General features: G+C 34.1%; 2 protein-coding genes across 2 annotated transcripts in view; one reads left to right on the top strand and one right to left on the bottom strand.

Moving 5' to 3' along the window:
* Positions 1 to 9,230, bottom strand: part of LOC123699908 (ubiquitin carboxyl-terminal hydrolase puf) — a gene marked incomplete at its 3' end in the record, with an annotated part of 42,169 nt that extends 32,939 nt beyond the window's left edge. Inside the window, exons 1-16 of the mRNA XM_045646956.1 lie at positions 9,043 to 9,230; positions 8,797 to 8,893; positions 7,887 to 8,650; positions 7,445 to 7,716; positions 6,994 to 7,212; positions 6,411 to 6,578; positions 6,056 to 6,134; positions 5,900 to 5,972; positions 5,495 to 5,613; positions 4,991 to 5,099; positions 4,487 to 4,643; positions 1,786 to 1,923; positions 1,232 to 1,359; positions 1,066 to 1,144; positions 631 to 854; positions 49 to 229 (exon numbers count right to left, since the gene is read on the bottom strand). Coding sequence (XP_045502912.1) covers positions 49 to 229; positions 631 to 854; positions 1,066 to 1,144; positions 1,232 to 1,359; positions 1,786 to 1,923; positions 4,487 to 4,643; positions 4,991 to 5,099; positions 5,495 to 5,613; positions 5,900 to 5,972; positions 6,056 to 6,134; positions 6,411 to 6,578; positions 6,994 to 7,212; positions 7,445 to 7,716; positions 7,887 to 8,650; positions 8,797 to 8,893; positions 9,043 to 9,085 — 2,850 coding nt within the window. The remainder of the gene's footprint in view (positions 1 to 48; positions 230 to 630; positions 855 to 1,065; positions 1,145 to 1,231; positions 1,360 to 1,785; positions 1,924 to 4,486; positions 4,644 to 4,990; positions 5,100 to 5,494; positions 5,614 to 5,899; positions 5,973 to 6,055; positions 6,135 to 6,410; positions 6,579 to 6,993; positions 7,213 to 7,444; positions 7,717 to 7,886; positions 8,651 to 8,796; positions 8,894 to 9,042) is intronic.
* Positions 9,231 to 9,521: 291 nt separating this feature from the next.
* Positions 9,522 to 18,511, top strand: LOC123699772 (dol-P-Man:Man(7)GlcNAc(2)-PP-Dol alpha-1,6-mannosyltransferase). Its single transcript, XM_045646792.1, has 8 exons — positions 9,522 to 9,756; positions 9,830 to 9,962; positions 10,066 to 10,239; positions 10,426 to 10,579; positions 10,844 to 10,988; positions 15,966 to 16,192; positions 16,964 to 17,104; positions 17,198 to 18,511. Exons 1-8 carry the CDS (start codon positions 9,631 to 9,633, stop codon positions 18,414 to 18,416), a joined length of 2,319 nt encoding a protein of 772 aa, XP_045502748.1. The 5' UTR covers positions 9,522 to 9,630; the 3' UTR covers positions 18,417 to 18,511.
* The last annotated feature ends 275 nt before the right edge of the window (positions 18,512 to 18,786 follow it).

Raw genomic sequence — 18,786 nt, 5'->3', positions numbered from 1 at the left:
AAAAATACGGTATCAATCTGAAAAAGACAAAATAACAAATCATCATACCTCTGGATCAAGAGTAGGCATCTTCTCCACATACAAGAACCTTAACGCATCCAAACCTAGCGCGTGCTGGTCGGGCGTCTTGGTGTGCGACAGTAGCCACGAGTACAGGCAATCGGCACATTCACTGGTACCTTCTACAACTAGGCATTGCCATAGTTCCTCCACTTGCTCTACTGTCAGTCTGAAATGGAGTTTTACGACGATTCTTAAGAACTTTGACATTTTTTACTGATAGGATTTTTTTTCGTAAGTTTACTATTTAATTCTGATTTTAATTTTCTAGTAGTTTTGTTCTATATATTTTCATAATCTTGGTAATTGTGTATTGTATAATATGTACTAAAAATGATTAAATTAAACTGCTATATTTCTCAGAGAGCTAGCGCGCAAGAGCAACTTTTGTCTCCGCAACTATTTTGTCTCTCCCATCAACTCCATGGGCTAGTAAGAAAGTGCGCGCACGTAACGACGCAACTCCCCATAGAGTTGATGGGAGAAACTAAATAGTTGCGGAGACAAAGGTTGCTCTTGCGCGCTAACTCTTAATTAAAATTTCTCCTAAAACTTAATAGTATTACACACCTAAAATGGTGCGGCGATCCGACCGGCGAGAAGATAGCGGTCAGAAAGTGCAAGCGCACCGTCAGCTCAGTGATATGAGCGTAGTGCTGTGCCTCGCTTGCACCACACGTACTGCCACTGGCGCTAGCACTCGCACTTGCACTGGCTCGCTGCTTGACGTAGTGCCGCAAGTCCTCAAGGAACAAGCGCATCATGCCGCGTTCGCGCTCCGCCCACATTACCACCTAGTATAGTAGCATTTGTACATGAAAAAGTTATAAAAAAATAATATAATATATAAGAAATAACTAATTTAAAAAATAAATAATAAGTTTGAATAAAATATTTTTTTAAAGATTGTAACTGAACATTTTAAACAAATGTCAATGTTTATAATGGTCCAAAATAATTTATAATATTGTATACAAAATAAAAAAAAATTTTGTCAAGATTTACCTGATGCATGTCCATTCCACGCAATTGTTGAAAAGACGAAAACAACTTCGGCAATAGCCGAAGAGAAACAGCAACAGACCTAAAAAAAATCATAATTCAGTAAAATAATAAGTAAGTAATTACCCAATTTATTACTAAACATATGAACTTAAAGTTAAATTCATACCTGTGATTCGCGAGGTTGTCTAGACAGCCTTCAATGAACTTAATCCTAATAAATTTATCTGTGCTGAAGCACAACAGAGCACATAGAGCTTTTTCAGCCTCCAACGCAAGACCTTCTCCGAGTTGTTCCTGAAATAATAATTTTGTATTACATTTTCGTTATTCATATAAGAAGAGAAGAAGAGAAGAGAAGTGTTATAAAGACGAAATTAAAATTTAAGAACAATTTTTATATCACAATTTAAAAATGTTTCAATAAATAAAATTTTGTCCGCCGTGCTATGGTTCCCCACTTCAGGTTCATGACTTTTCATAAGCACAATGCGTCTTGTTTGAATAGTATGTCAGCCATGACACGAATTTCACTATGTGGTCTTTCTATCACAACGTATCGTAAGCATTTTATATTAGACCAATACCACGACACGATATTTCTCAACTTTTTCATTACTGTAACCACTACCCGTTGTGATCAATATTTCGCTCAATAATTATGTTTGGTTGTATGACATCGCAACGAGCGTGTCCTGTGTATGAGCTCGCAGGTGTACATACGATAGCGCCGTCCTGCAGCAGGTCCCACAGCAGCGTGTTCCCCGGGCGGCACACGTCGTCAACGCTGAAGGGCAGCGCGCCGCCCGCCGCCACGCCCAGCGCCAGCGCGCCCACGCCGTACTCGGGGATGCACTGCGCCTGCAAGGACCCAATACAAACGTGTATCCTGTATGTATAAAGTTTTTATTCTATACTTTACGGGACTTAGTTTTGCATGCTAATTACGTAAAAATTACTCATAGAATTTCAAACTATTCTTATATATAAGATAAATTATTAAAACGCGCGGAAAATGTTAACTGCGCGAAGCTAGAGATGACATCGAGTATCAGGAAAATTTTGTTGAACTGCTAACTATGTACTACTACTTTGTTTTTACGCAATTAGTGTAGGCAAAACTATAAGTTTCATTTCGCTTAGTACACCGTCATATATTGGCTATGTGCGAAGTGGGTGGTAGGGAACGGCAAATCGACCGTAGCGCACGACGTGGCAGAAATGTGAATTGATTCTGGGCTGTCATGTGTCAAATTGCTTTATTTTCATAACTTCCTTTAAAATTTTAAGTAAAAACATAAAAATTAGCGATATGGGTCATAGTACATGCTGTGTCGTATTGAAAAAACAATGGGAAAAACAGTTCCTGCAAGTTTAATTCGTTTCCAACATCAAAGTGGACATTACAGCAAAGACAAAAATGGATAGCTGCTGTGAAGAGAAAAAAATATTTTTCACCCGGAAGAAAATCGCTAGGCATAATATTATACACACTCACTTTTTACACTATTTTTTTCAATTTCGTTGAAAAACTAGTCGAAAATCAATATCATAAAAATATCTTATCATCTAGTTGACATCAGTTGAAATGATTTGACAGATGACAAGTCCTGAATAGTTGCGGCCCTGAATAGGGGCGCTGTCATCGCGCACACAACGAATACATCCAATATAGTTCAGGATACATCGCCCATTTTTGAAAGTGACTACTATCAAGCTAATTTTCCGTTTGTAGCTTTATTTTGATGAGACGCCCAATAATTTCGTGTACGAAAGTCTCGATTGTTGTAGCTAACAGAGATAATAAGGATAAAAATTTTTGATTTGATGGTTCTCAAATATTTATTACTAATGATTTTTTTTTTGTTCAATCTCAAGATAATTACCTAAATTATTCGAAAAAATATTTGTCCTACAAAATCTATGGTTGGTTCAAAGAGTCCCCCTTTCCAAAGTGTATCGATAACGAGGTCATCATAAATGATTACTAACAAGCTGATTTTTTTGTTTTCACTTAATTAATGTTTATATAATTCAACAGACATATTGTCCTACAAATTGCGTAATAAATATTTGAGAACCATCAAATCAAAAAATTTTATCCTTGTTATCTCTGTTAGCTACCACAATCGAGAGTTTCTTACACGAAATTATTCGGTGTCTCATCAAAATAAAGCTACAAACGGAAAATCAGCTTGATAGTAGTCACTTGCAAAAATGGGCGATGTATCCTGAACTAATATACAGAACTAATATACCCTATATATTATAAAAAAAAACTCAACACCAATTGCTAACCAAAATTAACAGTTTCTTGCTGAATATGATCTGTAGTAATTGATTTCCATATAACGTAATTATTCGCTCAGTAAAACACAAACTATAGTCACACCCCGGACACTCCATACAAAATTATCGTTTTGACAGTCACACTGTAGAGACTGCAAATGTGTGTGTTAACGCTTTATGGTTGGCACATTTTTGACTAGCGTAAAAAAAATTCGCGTTTTTCAGATGAAATACATCCGTAAACAGCACAATATCTAACCATTTTCTAAGAAAAAACGATAATCACAAATCCAAAATAATAAAATTACTTTAAGTCAATTTGATTAATGTTGTCAATCTTCGTGGCGTGTGTGGCGTATCGTCCCTGTAGAAAAATATGGACCATTTTATGTCTGATCGTGCGGGGTGAGGTAAGTGTTTAATTTTGGCGGGAGGCGGAGAGTGTCCGTTCTGTAGCGTTTAGCTACTATTATGTATTCTGTGCTATAGTCCTTTCCACCTAAGATGATTTCTGTGACACATCGATTTTTGACACGCGTAGAGATGTCCTTTACTGAAATCGTATCAATTGTTTCCGATAATCGATAATATTTTATATGGACATGAAATCGATTTGAATAAAGTACCAAAAATAGTTATTGTGACATTTTACCAACAACAGCAACAAAAAGTCAACAATAACAATTAGTAACAATAACAGAATACCACGTAAAGTATCAATATAAAAATGCAACTTGTATACAAGGCTGACGCACTCGTACAGACGATTGACTCGATTGACAAACGATCACAAGATGGGCGCCGATTATTTGATTTTCCAACTCTATGATTTTTCAACGATCCATTTCATGTACACGAATTGCGTAGGTATTATATTTTTGTGTTATTTTATTTTATTTTTCATTATATTAAACTAAACAATACTGTTTTTGATTTATAAGCTTAAGATAATTCATTTTTATATTTTTGGTAATAAAAAATAAAAATATTATGCACTAAAAATATTTTGGCGTTTTAAACATAAAATACGGAACACGATGAAGTGTCACAGGAATCATCATAGGTGAAAAGGACTATAGCAGCATAATGGTTATCACCACAAATGAGCAGCACATCTTCAAAATTCATAACATACCTGAGCCGCTAATCTAGCCAGCTCCTCCTCACATGCAGAGTCATCTTCATCGAGGTCTGGCAGACGGTGCGAGTGCGGTGACACGGCTGATGATGCACTGCCCTCTTCTTCAGAACGCCGCTTGTAGCTCTCCAGGAGACGGAGTTCCATTAATCTCCTGAATGAAGCACAAAATATGTTAGAAAAAACTTTAGTGTCTAATATTTTAGATAGGTAGATGAAAATAATAAAAAAACCATCATTTTTTATTGGTTTATTAAGTTATTTATACCTGTTCAATGTACATGTTAAATAACATTAATAGAAAAGTAAAATAAATTTAAATAAAATATGAACTTCTAACATTCTATCTATTGCAAAATTATACTTAACACTATGAGAACGTTTTTTATTTACATCAATAAACAAACATCTGTAATAGAGGAATTAATTTATATTTTCAAATAGCAAATCAATATTAACTTGAAAAAGTGTCACATAAACAGTTTTTAAAGTATCACTAACCTTGCATCAACATTATCGCATAGTAATTGGCAGTGCGCTGTATCGCTTCCAGACGACTCTTCTTCGACTTCCGACACCGACTCCGCGAGCTCCGCAGTTTTCAATTGCGCTGCTATTTGACAATATTTTCAATACAATTAAATTTAAATTTTTATCCATTATTTAAATGCGTTATAATTATTAACTTGATAACAAAAACTTTAACTTGATTGTATTGTTGGTTGTAACTTGGTTGTAAAAACTTACGCTACTATAATTATTTGAGGAGAATGATGTATCAAAATGATATACAGTTTATTCTGTACCATGGCGTCTACGTTTATACAAACAAAGTCACGCTCTTTCATTCTCACGCATATAACATAGTCAGGCAATTGCCTGACTTTTGTTTCCTTTGCGCGTCTATAACCTATTACTACTTAAAACAAGGTAAAAACATAGGTTTGGAAATGTTGTAAAAAAATAAAATTCATATTTTATGAACTGTATGGACCATGCACTCACGGAAATGCCTGGGCTTGCCGGGCTTGTGCCGTTTCTTATACAGTTTCTTCTTGCGCGGCCGCAACAGCTCTTCAGGACCGCTGCTCGCACTGCCGCTACTGCCAGCGCGCTTGTTGCGTCTATGCACCATAATTATTTATTTAATTGAGAAATTAGTTGTTATTACTATGAATAATAATCAGTCAATCAATTTTGCAATGTGAAAAATAATCTTATCAAATTTACAGGAGCGACGCATTTGATCGTTTTAAAATTCGTAAACATAACGCAACAATCAAAATTATTCTCTCGTTGTGTTTAATGGCCAATTAATCTGTGGTTAAGGTTTAAATAATTTAACAAATGTCATACATTGTATTGTAGCCATTTATATAACTTTCTATATGACTGTAAAATATAACTTACTTTTGACATGATTTAAGTGTTGTGCACTCCTTTTTGGTAAGTTCTTCACCCTCGCGAAGCCATTCTTGTTCAGCTAAAATTAACAATAAATATTATTAAATTTAAAATTAGTATTTTGTTCAATGAATTTTTATTTAAAAATTCTTCAAATATTACCTGTTAACTCACGCTGATGCTTGCTTTGCTTTCGTGGCGTGGGGCCAGCCTCTTCTCCAGATGTGCTCAGCTCTTCACACTAAAGTGGCAAATAGGGTTGATTTTTTTTTTCAAATAACTATGTATCATGGAGATAATTTCTTTCAGAAAAAATGGATATTGTTGTTTGATATTGTATATGTACTGTACTGTGAGGTGTATGTTTCGGGCATGATGTACTTAAATAATGTAACATTTTCTTATTACATTATTTAGGTACCATTTTTAATACCAACACAACTTTCTAAGGATCTTTAAATAAAATTAACTCATTATACATATATATTTTTTTTATAATAAAAGAGCAATAACTCACAGGATCATCATCGGAATTCGTCTGGTCCATACTAACGCTAGCTTCAGACGAGGAGCGGTGCGGTTTGCACGCGGGTGGGGGTAAACGCGGCGGTTCCCCCGCCGGGCTGCCCGCGCCGCGACCCCGCGTCCACATCGCACGCATTAGTGCGGACGCTAGGTATAGACTCTGGAAATACATTTATGTGATAATATGAGCTAGTGTTGACTAAAAAGCAATGTAAGTAACATAAAATAAATTGTTTTAACATTGTGGATGCACTTATAATTGTTGTTATGTAGCTTGACACGTTTTTGGCGCAGTGGGCGGAGTTTACGCATGAAGTTTTTGTACATGTAGATTTTTTTAGGCTCACTAACATTTTGCTAAAAAGTTATCAAATTACGTGCCATTATACATGATTTAAACTAGCAAAAAGTAATATGTCTGAAAAGTAAATTGTCTTATATATTGTACTGAAGCTAAAAATTAATCTGTGAGGAATTTATCAAAACATTCTGAGATTGAAAGTTTTAGGTTAAATTAATTTTTTAGGGTAGTTGAAAATTTCATGCAAGTCACATAAACTACTAAATTTATTCACCTGCTCAGTATGTTCCTTAGGAGGTAAAGAACACAGGAGGCTATAGAGATGGGCACATGGTTTAGGAGATAAAGCTCTAATGAATCCCGGCAGGAGGTCATACACTTGCCGTCCACAGTGCTTTAGCTGAGCTGCTGCCCACACAAGCTCAACATGTTCGGAGGTAACTTGTCCCTCCACTGCTAGGAATTTGAGGATCATGTGGGACTGTTTGATAACCTAAAAAAGTTGTGTTTTTCCTTTTATTATGACTAACACATGCATAGATAAGGTACTAAAATTAAGTGTGATAAATTTAATCAAACTGATTGTGTAGAAATTAACAATATCTAAAAGAAAATTTAGTAACCGTAGCAATAAATCTTAAAATTGCCAGATGAATTGCAAGTAGGTAGTAATATAATAAAATATTGAATAAAAAATAAATTGAATTTGACTTATATCTCCTTACCTCAACATGCAAATTAGGTCCAAACAAATGTTCAATGATGTTATTGAATGACAGCCATGCAGCCAAATGCTGTCCAGCTACCTCAGCATCAGCCGCTGATTCTCCTGCACACAGCTCATTGTGCGCAGCTATATGAGCATTGATCTGAGCTATACCAGCTAGCCTCATGGTTAATGTACTGCTATTGAAGTATTTGAAAGCCAGTGCGAGCCCATCTGCATCGAAGGCAAGCGGTGAGTCTAAAGGCTCTTTTGCTGCACCCCACATGAAGTCTAGGAGAGAAATATAATGATTATTAAATACATTTAATGTTAAGCATCCAATTATTTAATAAGTACTTAGAATTGAGTTATAGATTCAATAAACAGAGTGAATAAGTAATATTTTCAAAAACAATTTACTTGTAATATGTTGAGTATAATATTTTTTATAAGCAACTCACCCGCCATTGATTTGACTGCAGGGACTCTCAAGTCCTTATCCTCTAAGCTGCACATGTATTTGAGTATTTTGCTACGGAGAGGCATGAACTGTTGTGCTACAGCTCTAAAATTCAACCACAGTTTCAAATTTCCTACCGCTGCTACAATTGCATGTGCCATAGATAGTGGTAGAGTACTCGCTGTGGCATGTTCAAACACAGCTGTCATTGCACACACCCCACCCAATTTACAAAATAAATTTACATTTCTCAATAAATATGGTGGTATTTCAGTATCATGTAGGTCACAAAATGAGCTTAGATTTGATATTTCTTGAGCGGAGAGATCATCGAGTCTACTCAAAGTGGAGTGTTTGCAAGCTGTGTACAATGGAAAGTTATGAAGAAAAACTTTAGACACAATGTGTAAAAGTTTTTCTCTCTGCTGTATAGGCCATGGCTCATTTTCAGTACTTGTGGATAACTTTTCTGTTTTAGCTACATCACTAGAACTCTGCTCACTGGGCTCTCCTTTTTTTGTACTCTCTTGTTTTAAATCACCCTCTGATTTCTCATCACTCTCATCATTATTTGTTGAGCTATTCTTCTCATCCTTTGGTATCTCTTGACTGGTATCTGATGTATTATTTGGTGGATTCACTGATGCAGCAATTAATTCATCTTTAAGTAATTTCAGTTGAAATACCGAAAGACAAATAATACTTTGCACAACAAGATAAAATCTTTCAAAATTTTTAACGTCACGGTAACAACACATGCATTGCCTGCAAAACAATACACAAAATATGAAGATGAAAATAATTACAAATAAAACGCGTGTAAAAGTTTTACTTTTGTATTCTAAGGAAACGTAATTTTATAAAATATAAAATACTTTTCGAAATGTAAACAAAAAGATATAATTTATTACCTCTGTGGCCAGGAAAGAATGTAATTTAATACTGTTTCAAGCTCAGTCTGACTTATTGAGGGATATTGGGACACATCGTCGGTTAGTCGCGTTTCGCCTAAAATTAAGAAAAATATAAATAAAAACCTTCACAGTTCTTCATACCGGTTCAATTTAATACCAATAGGATTATTTTAAAGTCGATATACACAAAATAATATTGTGCAAAGTGAATAAACCACAAAATTTCGAAACAATGTTCCTTACAGTTAACTAAAAGCTGTGAAAACTCCGAACAAACATCACACATTCTCAAAGTTTTGTTTGAATAAAGAGCGAAATATTGTTATAATATTGTCGCAACTATTGTTTTGTTTGAGTTATTGATCATTATTGATATTTTCGTATCAGAAAACGAACACTGCCTTTGAAATGTCAAAGAATCCGTTCCTCCATTGTTGACGATACTTGTCAAAGCAAAGTTCGGATACATTCAGAAATTATACACTCATCCTATTCTCGATTTCAGTAGCACAAATAACAGATCTATAAAACTGTATTTATACTACTCTAAGATATTTGGTACTAATTTTCGATTTATTTTTTAAATTAGTGATGAAAATCCTGTGAAAATTTATTTCATTTTGAATCTGTGTAAAATTTTAATATGACATTTGAGCAATTTGAGCACATTTGAGTTTTGACTGCTCGACGCTCGTTTGACTGTGTCATATGGTCATAATCCAGCCGACAGCTGATTGTTATAAATATTTTGACACCTCCTAGAATAATGTGACGATGTGTATGATGGGTTAATATTTATCGAGGAATTAGGATTTTTTTTAAATAAAAGAAATGGTGCAGTTATTGTATATTGTGTCTAGTTTACACGTTCTTCTGTGTCCATTCACTAAAGTTGAAGAAAGTTTTAATATACAAGCATTTCACGATATTTTGTATCACCGCTTTAACCTGTCGGAGGTATATAGAGAATATCTAATTTTGGATTCATAAGTTGCGTACTGAGATAAAATTATTAATCTATTTTTTCCAGTACGATCATAATGAGTTCCCGGGTGTTGTGCCGAGAACATTTATTGGACCGCTCGTTATTTCCGCGCTCTCTTCACCTGTTGTGGTTTTGTTACATTTGTTCGGTATAAATAAATTTTGGACGCAGTATGTCGGTGAGTATTTATATTGATGGAAGCGTTGACGTCAATTCCAATAGTTACGATCACAATGAATATTGTTTTTTGAAATACACCTTTTGTTTTTGTTTTGTTCCAGTACGATTAACTTTAGCACTCACTGTGATAGCAGCATGGAGTCGCCTTCGAAGCACCCTTCAAAAACTTTTTGGAAACACATTTGCATGGTGGTTTACAACAATTACTGTGTCGCAGTATCACTTTATGTTCTATATGAGCCGTCCATTACCTAATATTATGGCCTTGCCCCTTGGTAAGTAACTTATTATAGATCTTCCAATAACTTTACTATAGTGAATGAGCACTTATAGAAATGAGCCACACACATTAGCACCTAAAATGGATATATGATTCATTATAAAATGTATTATACTAAAGTAACAAGATATACCTTTTTTTAAAGAATAATGTTATGACTGTTGAATGCCTCTCCTTTCAGTTTTACTTGCATTTGATGGCTGGCTATCAGGAAAATATAAACAATTTATAGTGTCAGCTGGTGCATCAATAGTGATATTTAGATCAGAGCTGGCTATGCTATTTGGTCTGTTTTTGATAATCGATTTATATTTCAAGAAAATCACTGTACTTGAGTAAGTTTTTTTTGTAATAATAAGTTTTGGAATTAAGTATTTACCAATGGCTTTCAAGATAAATGTTTTAATACTCAATGTATAGATGAAACTGTGAACATTTTATTAAATTTTAATCAAATATCTTGAAGTATAAAGTTTTTTATTTGACCAATTTTGAATAAAATTAAATTTAAAGATAAAATTTTCACAAGAGTTTCTAAGTGCATAAAATATTTTTGTAATAAAAAACATTAATTATATACTGATTATATATAATTACAGGCTTATGAAAATCATAGCACCAGCTGGAGCTGGTCTGGTACTTCTAACGGTTTTTATTGATTCCATATTCTGGGGCCGTTTGGTTTGGCCTGAAGCAGAAGTATTCTGGTTCAACACAGTTATGAATAAAAGCTCAGACTGGGGTGTATCCTTTATTAAGCTATATTATTTTTTTATTTCATAACACACTGAAACTACATATTTTGAAATTTACTGATGAAGACTTTTCAAATTGTAGCATTTTCTAGATATTATTTTCCCTTTCATTAAAATCGTATTAGAAGTGAGCTACTACTAGATGAAACAAAATCCAGTTTTTCAAATATACAGTGTCGCAATTTTAGATGGGCCCGGAGGGAAAGCCCTTGAAGTTGAAATAATGAAGGTAGCAAATTTAGCTGAAGGGAAAAATTCCTTTATTTTTAAAAAGAAATAGAACTGCATTCAAAGATTTTCGAAAATTCACTTGCATTGACCGGGAATCGAACTAACTAAAAATTAAGAAAAAATTAAATTTGCTTAAATTCTTAAAATCGACTCGGACAATATTAAAGATAATGAATTCCTAATTTCTCTAAAAAATATTTGCTCTTAGAAATAGAACTATCATGGGATTAAACATTTTTAATTTTTATTGTATAGCCTATTATAGCCTTTCTCGATAAATGGGCTATCTGGTGGGTGCAGACTGGTGAGACGTAACATGCAATGTGTCATGCAATTAAAGAATTCATCGTACACATTGTTGCAATGTATCGTGAAAGGTAACACACTGTAACAATTTCTCATAGTTTGGACGTCTTGTGCGCCCGAAATGTTTCACGCGCATGCTACGAGCTTTACAAGCCGCGCGCGGAGCGATCCATGATTTGTCGGTTTTTCGAACGAACACAAAGGGGCAAGGCACACGAACGCGGGAGGTTCGTAGTGAATGCGCGATAAGGGGAAGCTCCCTTTTTATGTGTTTTTCCATTAATATTCTGAAACAGGCACACATACAATCAAAATGGAACTTTAGTACTTATATGATTTATTGGGTCTTTTTCTTTCGATGTACAAGACAGTTACGTAATTGCAACATTTTCGCTCGACTCATTTTTTATTCAAAAATTATGCCTTTTTTAAGGATTAATTTATTACATTTTTTTAAAGATTTACGTTTGGACTTTATGTCTAAAATAAATGTTAACAGTAAGAAAATAGGGTTTACTATCGAATGCCAAGATATTTTTTCTCTAGATCAATTGGCCGTAGATAAGCAAAAAGGATCCAACCCACAACATGACCGAAAATGAGTTAAATATACCAAACTGCTCGTCTAGGTCTATATTTTCGATTAGCAAAAACAATCCAAGTAAAATATGAATATTTTGACGTTAAATTGACACTGGGTACCAACCCACATGTATGGAGAAGCCATATTTTAGTTTCGTAAAAACGATCCATTCTTCTTGGATCATATTGTAAAACGCTCAGTCTAAGAAACTAACACAAAACTAAAATGTTTAAAAAAATCCAAAGCATGTGGATCCTTTTAGATATTTAATTTTTATGATATTATGATGCAATAGATAAATCACTAAAAAGATTCAGAAAGCATGGATCTCTTTTGTTAAACTGAATTTTGTAGAAATGTATACTGGTTTAATAACAAAAACGATTCAGAACATTTGGATAGACTGAATATTATGTATTTAAAGCTTGAGGCGTTAGGCATGCATTAAGTTCACACTCCAAGTATCTTGATCGGGTCACACATCTTTGCCTTTTTTATACCGATTTTTCGAAAATAGAAGCACTTTGAAAATACCTGAAAAAATTTACGAAGCTGACGAATATGTCGAAGTAACAAAAAAAAATTACTCGCACAACTATCGATCACCCGCTCATGTGCTCATCTTTATTACCTTCATTCAAGAATTGCCTATAGAAGACTGTAAGGTTTGTTGGGGATATAAATTATTAAGACTGAAATCGATTGTATGCGCACCTCCATCGACTAAACAGTTTAGTCATGTTGAATTCAAGAGGAGAATACAGCTCGACAGATCAGTTTAGTCGATGCAAAAGTTGTATGTATGGGCGGGCTCGAAAGGTAAATCTTCGGAGGTATCTGATAATGATTTTCAATGACTATGGCCAAATGTTAAAGAAAAGCCCAATTAGACGATTTGGAGTCAATCTTTGACTATTTATCTAAATACTGCCTGGATTTCTATAAATCAATCCAAGGGGGCAATCCAAGACTTCATGTCGATGTAGATATGGCGATGAACCGGACTTCGCACACGAAGAAGAATAGTAAATCGGATAGAATTAATATGTTTTATATAAATAATGAAAAAAAAATTGAATGTTAGTTGTTTTATTTATGAAATTAAAAAAAAATAAGGATCTTAGTAGCAATTAGCTACTTTGAATCGTTTTTGCGAAATGAAAATTCACTTATCATAATTGAAAATAGGTTTTATCAAAAAGGATCCTAACACACATTTAGCTGAATATTTCAATAAATAAAACTAAATTCAATAAAATTTGTTTGTAAGAATAAAATATACATTGACACACACACTTTTCCTTAAGAAGCAATTAACACAAGCAAGTCTTTATATGAACAAACACAGGTTAAACTTCAAACTTCAATAACTCAAAAGTAACATTTTGTGGGTTGGATCCTTTTTGGTTATCTACGGCCAATTATTACTTTAGATATAAACGAAAAAGAATTGAGACTTACTTTTCGAGCTCGAACGCGATCAAAGAGCGCACGCGATATTCAACTTTATTACGGCTGTATTAGCGTCTAGTACCGTAACTGGTCTCTCAGTGCCAGAAATGAGAAAGGGAGCCTGCTCTTAAGAGCGCGCTATGCGTTCACGCTTGCAGCGAACATGCAATGAAAGGCAGAATTATACATTTAAAGTAGAGCCATTTTAATAGGCAAACATTAGTTACGTTTCACCAGTCTGTGTGTCTGTGGGTACCTTAACACCGAAAGAATTTTTGAAATCGGAGCAGTAGTTCCTGAGATTAGCGCGTTCAAACAAACAAACAAACTCTTCAGCTTTATAATATAATTATAAGATGTGTACTTTACATTCTACACTATTCTACATCATCATCATCATCAAGGATATATATAGAAAAAGTACAAGCCGCGTCAAATTAGATAGGCTAGGCGCAGAATTTTATATCCGCAGAGGTGTGAAGCAAGGAGACCCGCTATCGCCAAAAATATTTATAGCTGTCCTGCAAAATATAATGAAAGACCTAGAATGGAACAAAAAAGGTAAAGGAATAAGCATAGAAGGAAAAAACCTCAGTAACCTAAGATTTGCGGATGATATAGTTCTTTTCGCTAAAACACCAAATCAACTAGAGGGAATGCTAACAGAACTAAGCGCTGCAAGCGCGAATGTAGGCCTACAACTGAATACCTCAAAAACAAAAGTAGCTACCAATGGCATAAAGAAACCTATACGAATAAATCAAACACCTATTGAATACGTAGAGAGCTATATCTACCTCGGAAAACAAATATCATTTGAAAAGACAAGACATCTAGACGAAATAGACCGGAGAATCAAATTAACGTGGAATAAATACTGGAGTAACAAGGAAATACTAAAATCAAAACTATCAATGAAGCTAAAGAAAAAAGTAATGGACTCGTGCCTGTTGCCTTGTTTATCATATGGTGCCCAAACTTGGATCTTTAACCACATTACCATGTCAAAAATACGCACGTGCCAACGGTCTATGGAAAGAAGTATCCTTGGCATCAAGACCATAGACAAAGTCAACAGCACAAAAATCAGAGCAAAAACCAAAGTAATAGACGTGTTACAACATGCACAGCGCTTAAAATGGAAATGGGCTGGACATATCGCCCGCTACTCCGAAGATAGATGGCCAAAAAGGGTCACGAAATGGATAGGCCCAGGATCCAAGAGACAGAAAGGCAGACCAAGGGCTCGCTGGGCTGATGATATTCTACAAGTGACAGGCAAAGACTGGATGAAGGCAGCTGGAAACAGGAGGAAATGGGGACAGTTGGAGGAGGCCTATACCCGAAAGGGGCCAGGACATTTAACCTAACTGCATTTTTTTATATTTTCGTGTATTATGTATCTTTTGTAGTAAACTGTATCTAAATGTCATGGATTATAAAGGCTAAATAAATAAATAACTAAATGTACTTTATTGCACTTAAAGATACTAAAATAAATACAAACACTTAAAGATAGCTTACACTAAGTACAATTGGCGGTCTTATCGCTTAGAGTGATTACTTCCAAACAACCTTTGGTACAATAGAGGAATAAATACTTGTGTTATTTATTTATGTTTAAGGAGAATCTATAGCTGTATTCTTATAAATAATCACATGATACAATCATAATAAGCCATTTACAGATTCTCACGGCTAGAATAACAATAATATGTAACAATTACAAATGTGAACCATTACGCACATGAACAGATTGCTTAAAACCAATACAATGATAACAATAAACTCGACCATCAAACAGACGAAAGAACTCATTTGCTAACTGATACTTAAAGGAGTAGGCACTGCTGCAGAATAAGTCAAAATCGAACTGTTTTTATAGTTTGGTAAATGTATTGTTTACACATAGAATAAATGAGTTTTGACGATAGTTAGTGCTGACGGCAGAAGTTAAGATAGGAGTGTATTTACAATATGTATAAGAAGTTATTTATGTATTTGCTAGATTTCCAGACGCGTAAGAAAAACCCGCATAGTTCCCGTTCCTGTGGAATTTCCGGGATAAGAAGTAGCATATGAATTATTCTGGGTCTTCTGCTACCCACATACCAAATTACCCACATACCACATAAAAAATTCATTGTTATTGAAAAATAAAGTAATGTTTCTTTTCAGCAAAATTTGCTATCTCCAGTATTTCAAGTACTTTCCCGCCAGGGCCCATCGAAAATTTCCACACTGTATGTGTACTATATGAATGTATACATATACATACATATAAACTGATAACTTAAAATAGTTACGGAATAATCGCCTGTGCACACTTAACGATTACACCCTGTATACTTGTATAATATTCTGTTTTATATTTCCTTAAATCACTTCGTACAGACATCACCATTTCTCTGGTACTTCTACTCAGCACTCCCTCGTGGATTAGGTCCAAGCATTATTTTGATCCCAGTGGGCTTGTACCTAGACAAACGAGTAGTTCCTATAGGTGTTTCAGCATTTGTTTATATACTGCTTTTCTCATTCCTGCCCCATAAAGAGCTGAGATTTATTATTTACGTTTTCCCACTGCTCAACGTATCATCAGCTATAACATGTTCTTATGTGTAAGTCGCTCTTTTTATTTATTCATTTTATAAATACAATGATGTATGGAAGAAAAATTCGAACCCGCGTTTTTAGCCATTCCGGGCGACTTCTTTGACCTCTCGGCCACCCGTGATCTCGCCAGAGCAATCGAATTTATTCTACTCTTTCGGTTTATGTGTCTGAGCCCCATTATAATTGTACCAATGTAATATGTGTAAAGCATTATTATTTATTTGTTAAGTAGCTTTTCAATTTGTCTAGATCAAACAATGTGAAGTGAAGCAGTCATTGATGTTAACCTTCTACTGATGGCATTGCATGCAATTTCAATGTAGGTAGTCAATCAGTTTTGGATGGGTGACAAAATTAGAGGGTTGGCCATAGATACTGAACACTAAATTCTGAAAATCTTGCAATCAACCAAGCTATTTTCATTATAATAATGGTAAGAAAAATATCTTAAAAGTGTATCTTATACTTATTAGATGTTTACGAATAAATAACAAGCTCTATCTGGTAAAGAGTAGGAATCTAGCGAAAAAATATATATTAATCTAGAGTACAGAAGTTAGTCGCACTTATTATGTAGTAACAATAATGTACTGCACACACCCACCTTGTTTGATTTAGAGCAAGTGTTCTTTTTTTTATCACATTTCATGTAATTAAAGTATTAATAATTTTATTCACGCATTTTATAATTCATACACTAAACCTACTCATTTATAATTTGTGTTCAAAAATAAAATGCGCAACTAACGTAAATTACAACTTTCATATTATTTCAGATATATTCGGCGAACAAAAGCACCCATATATGAATTACTATTTTGGGGATTAATGATAATAATCATTTGTAATATAGTATTTACTGCCACTCTAGTATTGGTAGCCATGACTAATTATCCAGGAGGAGTAGCAATTACACGGTATGTATAATTTGTTTTCTATGAAGCTCTTGTGTCAACATTATGTTTAAATAGCTAAGTATTAAGGCAATAATTTGGTTCTTCTTGTTACAGTTTCCATAAACTATTGAAGAACGAACCTTACGTGCACGTTCATATTAGCAATCTAGCCGCCCAGACTGGTGTTACGCGATTTACTCAAATTCATGATCAGTGGACTTATGCTAAAAATGAATCCCTGAGTTCCGAGGAGCTGCAAGGTTATACTCATCTCCTCGTAGAAGCTAAGAGTAAATATTCACCAAGCGTTAAAGCTTTTGCTCAAACTCATTCAGTGTTAGATAGTATAGACTCATTTTCTCAAATAGCAATGAATTATAGACTCATACCTCCTATAAAAATAAAAACAAAACCAGCGCTATTTATATTAGAACGAAATAACTTTAGAGATGATGTTCAACCATATTTATCAACGAATATTAATAAAGATTCTGAAGAAATCAGTTTAAGTGAAACAGACAGCAAAGAAGAAGAAATCAATTTAATAAATTACGATGAAATTGATAAATCGGAGGAACAATTGAAAGAGGATAAAATATTGGAAACTGCAGAAAAAATTGAAAATACTGTAACAGAAAATATTTCTAATGAAAACACGGTAACATTTGTTGATGACGAGGAAACTGAATTGTTCAGAAAGGAAATTGAAGAATCTATTTTCAAAACAGAAAAACCCAATAAGGTAAATGATCACATCGTCTTGAATCGATCCGAACGTAAGAAAAAAGCCATTGAAAAAATAAAATCTGAAACTCGAAAGGAAGTTGTAGCGTCTGCGAAAGAAAAGTTAAAAGAAATAATGAGACGTCATAAGCACGTTGCCAAAGAAATTTCTGAAAATGATATATCTAAAACAGAGGAACAAATAGAAGATGGTCGAGGGGATATCCCGGACGTAGCAGCAATTGCAGATGAAATAATCATTGATAAAGAACAGTTAGGCAATTCAAATATTGTTGAACCTACGATTGATGATACAGATGACTTTGTGAAGTCTCTCGAGGAAGCTTTTAGTGTAGATAAAACAGAAGTATCACCTGATAATAGAAGTAAAGAAATAAATGAAGACATTGATAAGAAGGACCGTACAGATCAAAATATTGATTCTATTGTGGAGGAAGTTATAGCAAGACTAATAGATAGAAAAATTTATGATGACAAAACGAAGCCTGAGGATATCAAAATTGAAGATCGAAAAGTAATTCAAAAAATTGTAGAAGAAATTTTGTCGGAAAGAATGAACTTCACGAATTCAGATAATAATACGTTATAATATTTTTACAAAAGTATAAAAGATGATCTCTATACTTTGTTTCGTTTTTGTCTATACAATGTTAAAGTTTTCAATAAATCTATTTATGTTGTAATTGTGGGATACGTATTATTTTTGTAATCAACCCCCTTCGCACATGAGGCAAAAGTGTAATCGTACTACCACGGATTACTAAATAGTAGCAGTGTAATTGTGGCAGTGTATCGTTGGAGATAATCATTACAATGGTATAGAATAGGAAGCCATTTTTTATTATTTTATTATAAGTATCACTTTCTTGAATAATTATAATCAAATATTAAATTCGTGAATCTGGTTTCAATAGATGAGTATAAGTTTTCTGAATGTCATTCGAAAAAAACTTCGTTAT

This window comes from Colias croceus, chromosome 18 (assembly GCF_905220415.1).
Source record: "Colias croceus chromosome 18, ilColCroc2.1".
NCBI classification, from domain to species: Eukaryota; Metazoa; Arthropoda; class Insecta; order Lepidoptera; family Pieridae; genus Colias; species Colias croceus.
Note: the sequence above shows the minus strand (reverse complement) of the source record. Positions and strands in the feature narration are given on the sequence as shown.

What these genes read in the sequence shown, in the direction of transcription:
- LOC123699772 (XM_045646792.1), top strand. Translation starts at nt 9,631, where the DNA reads ATGGTGCAGTTATTGTATATTGTGTCTAGTTTACACGTTCTTCTGTGT. An exon ending in ATTTTGGACGCAGTATGTCG is followed by an intron (nt 9,963 to 10,065) that starts GTGAGTATTTAT and finishes GTTTTGTTCCAG; the next exon opens with TACGATTAACTTTAGCACTC. An exon ending in AAGAAAATCACTGTACTTGA is followed by an intron (nt 10,580 to 10,843) that starts GTAAGTTTTTTT and finishes ATATAATTACAG; the next exon opens with GCTTATGAAAATCATAGCAC.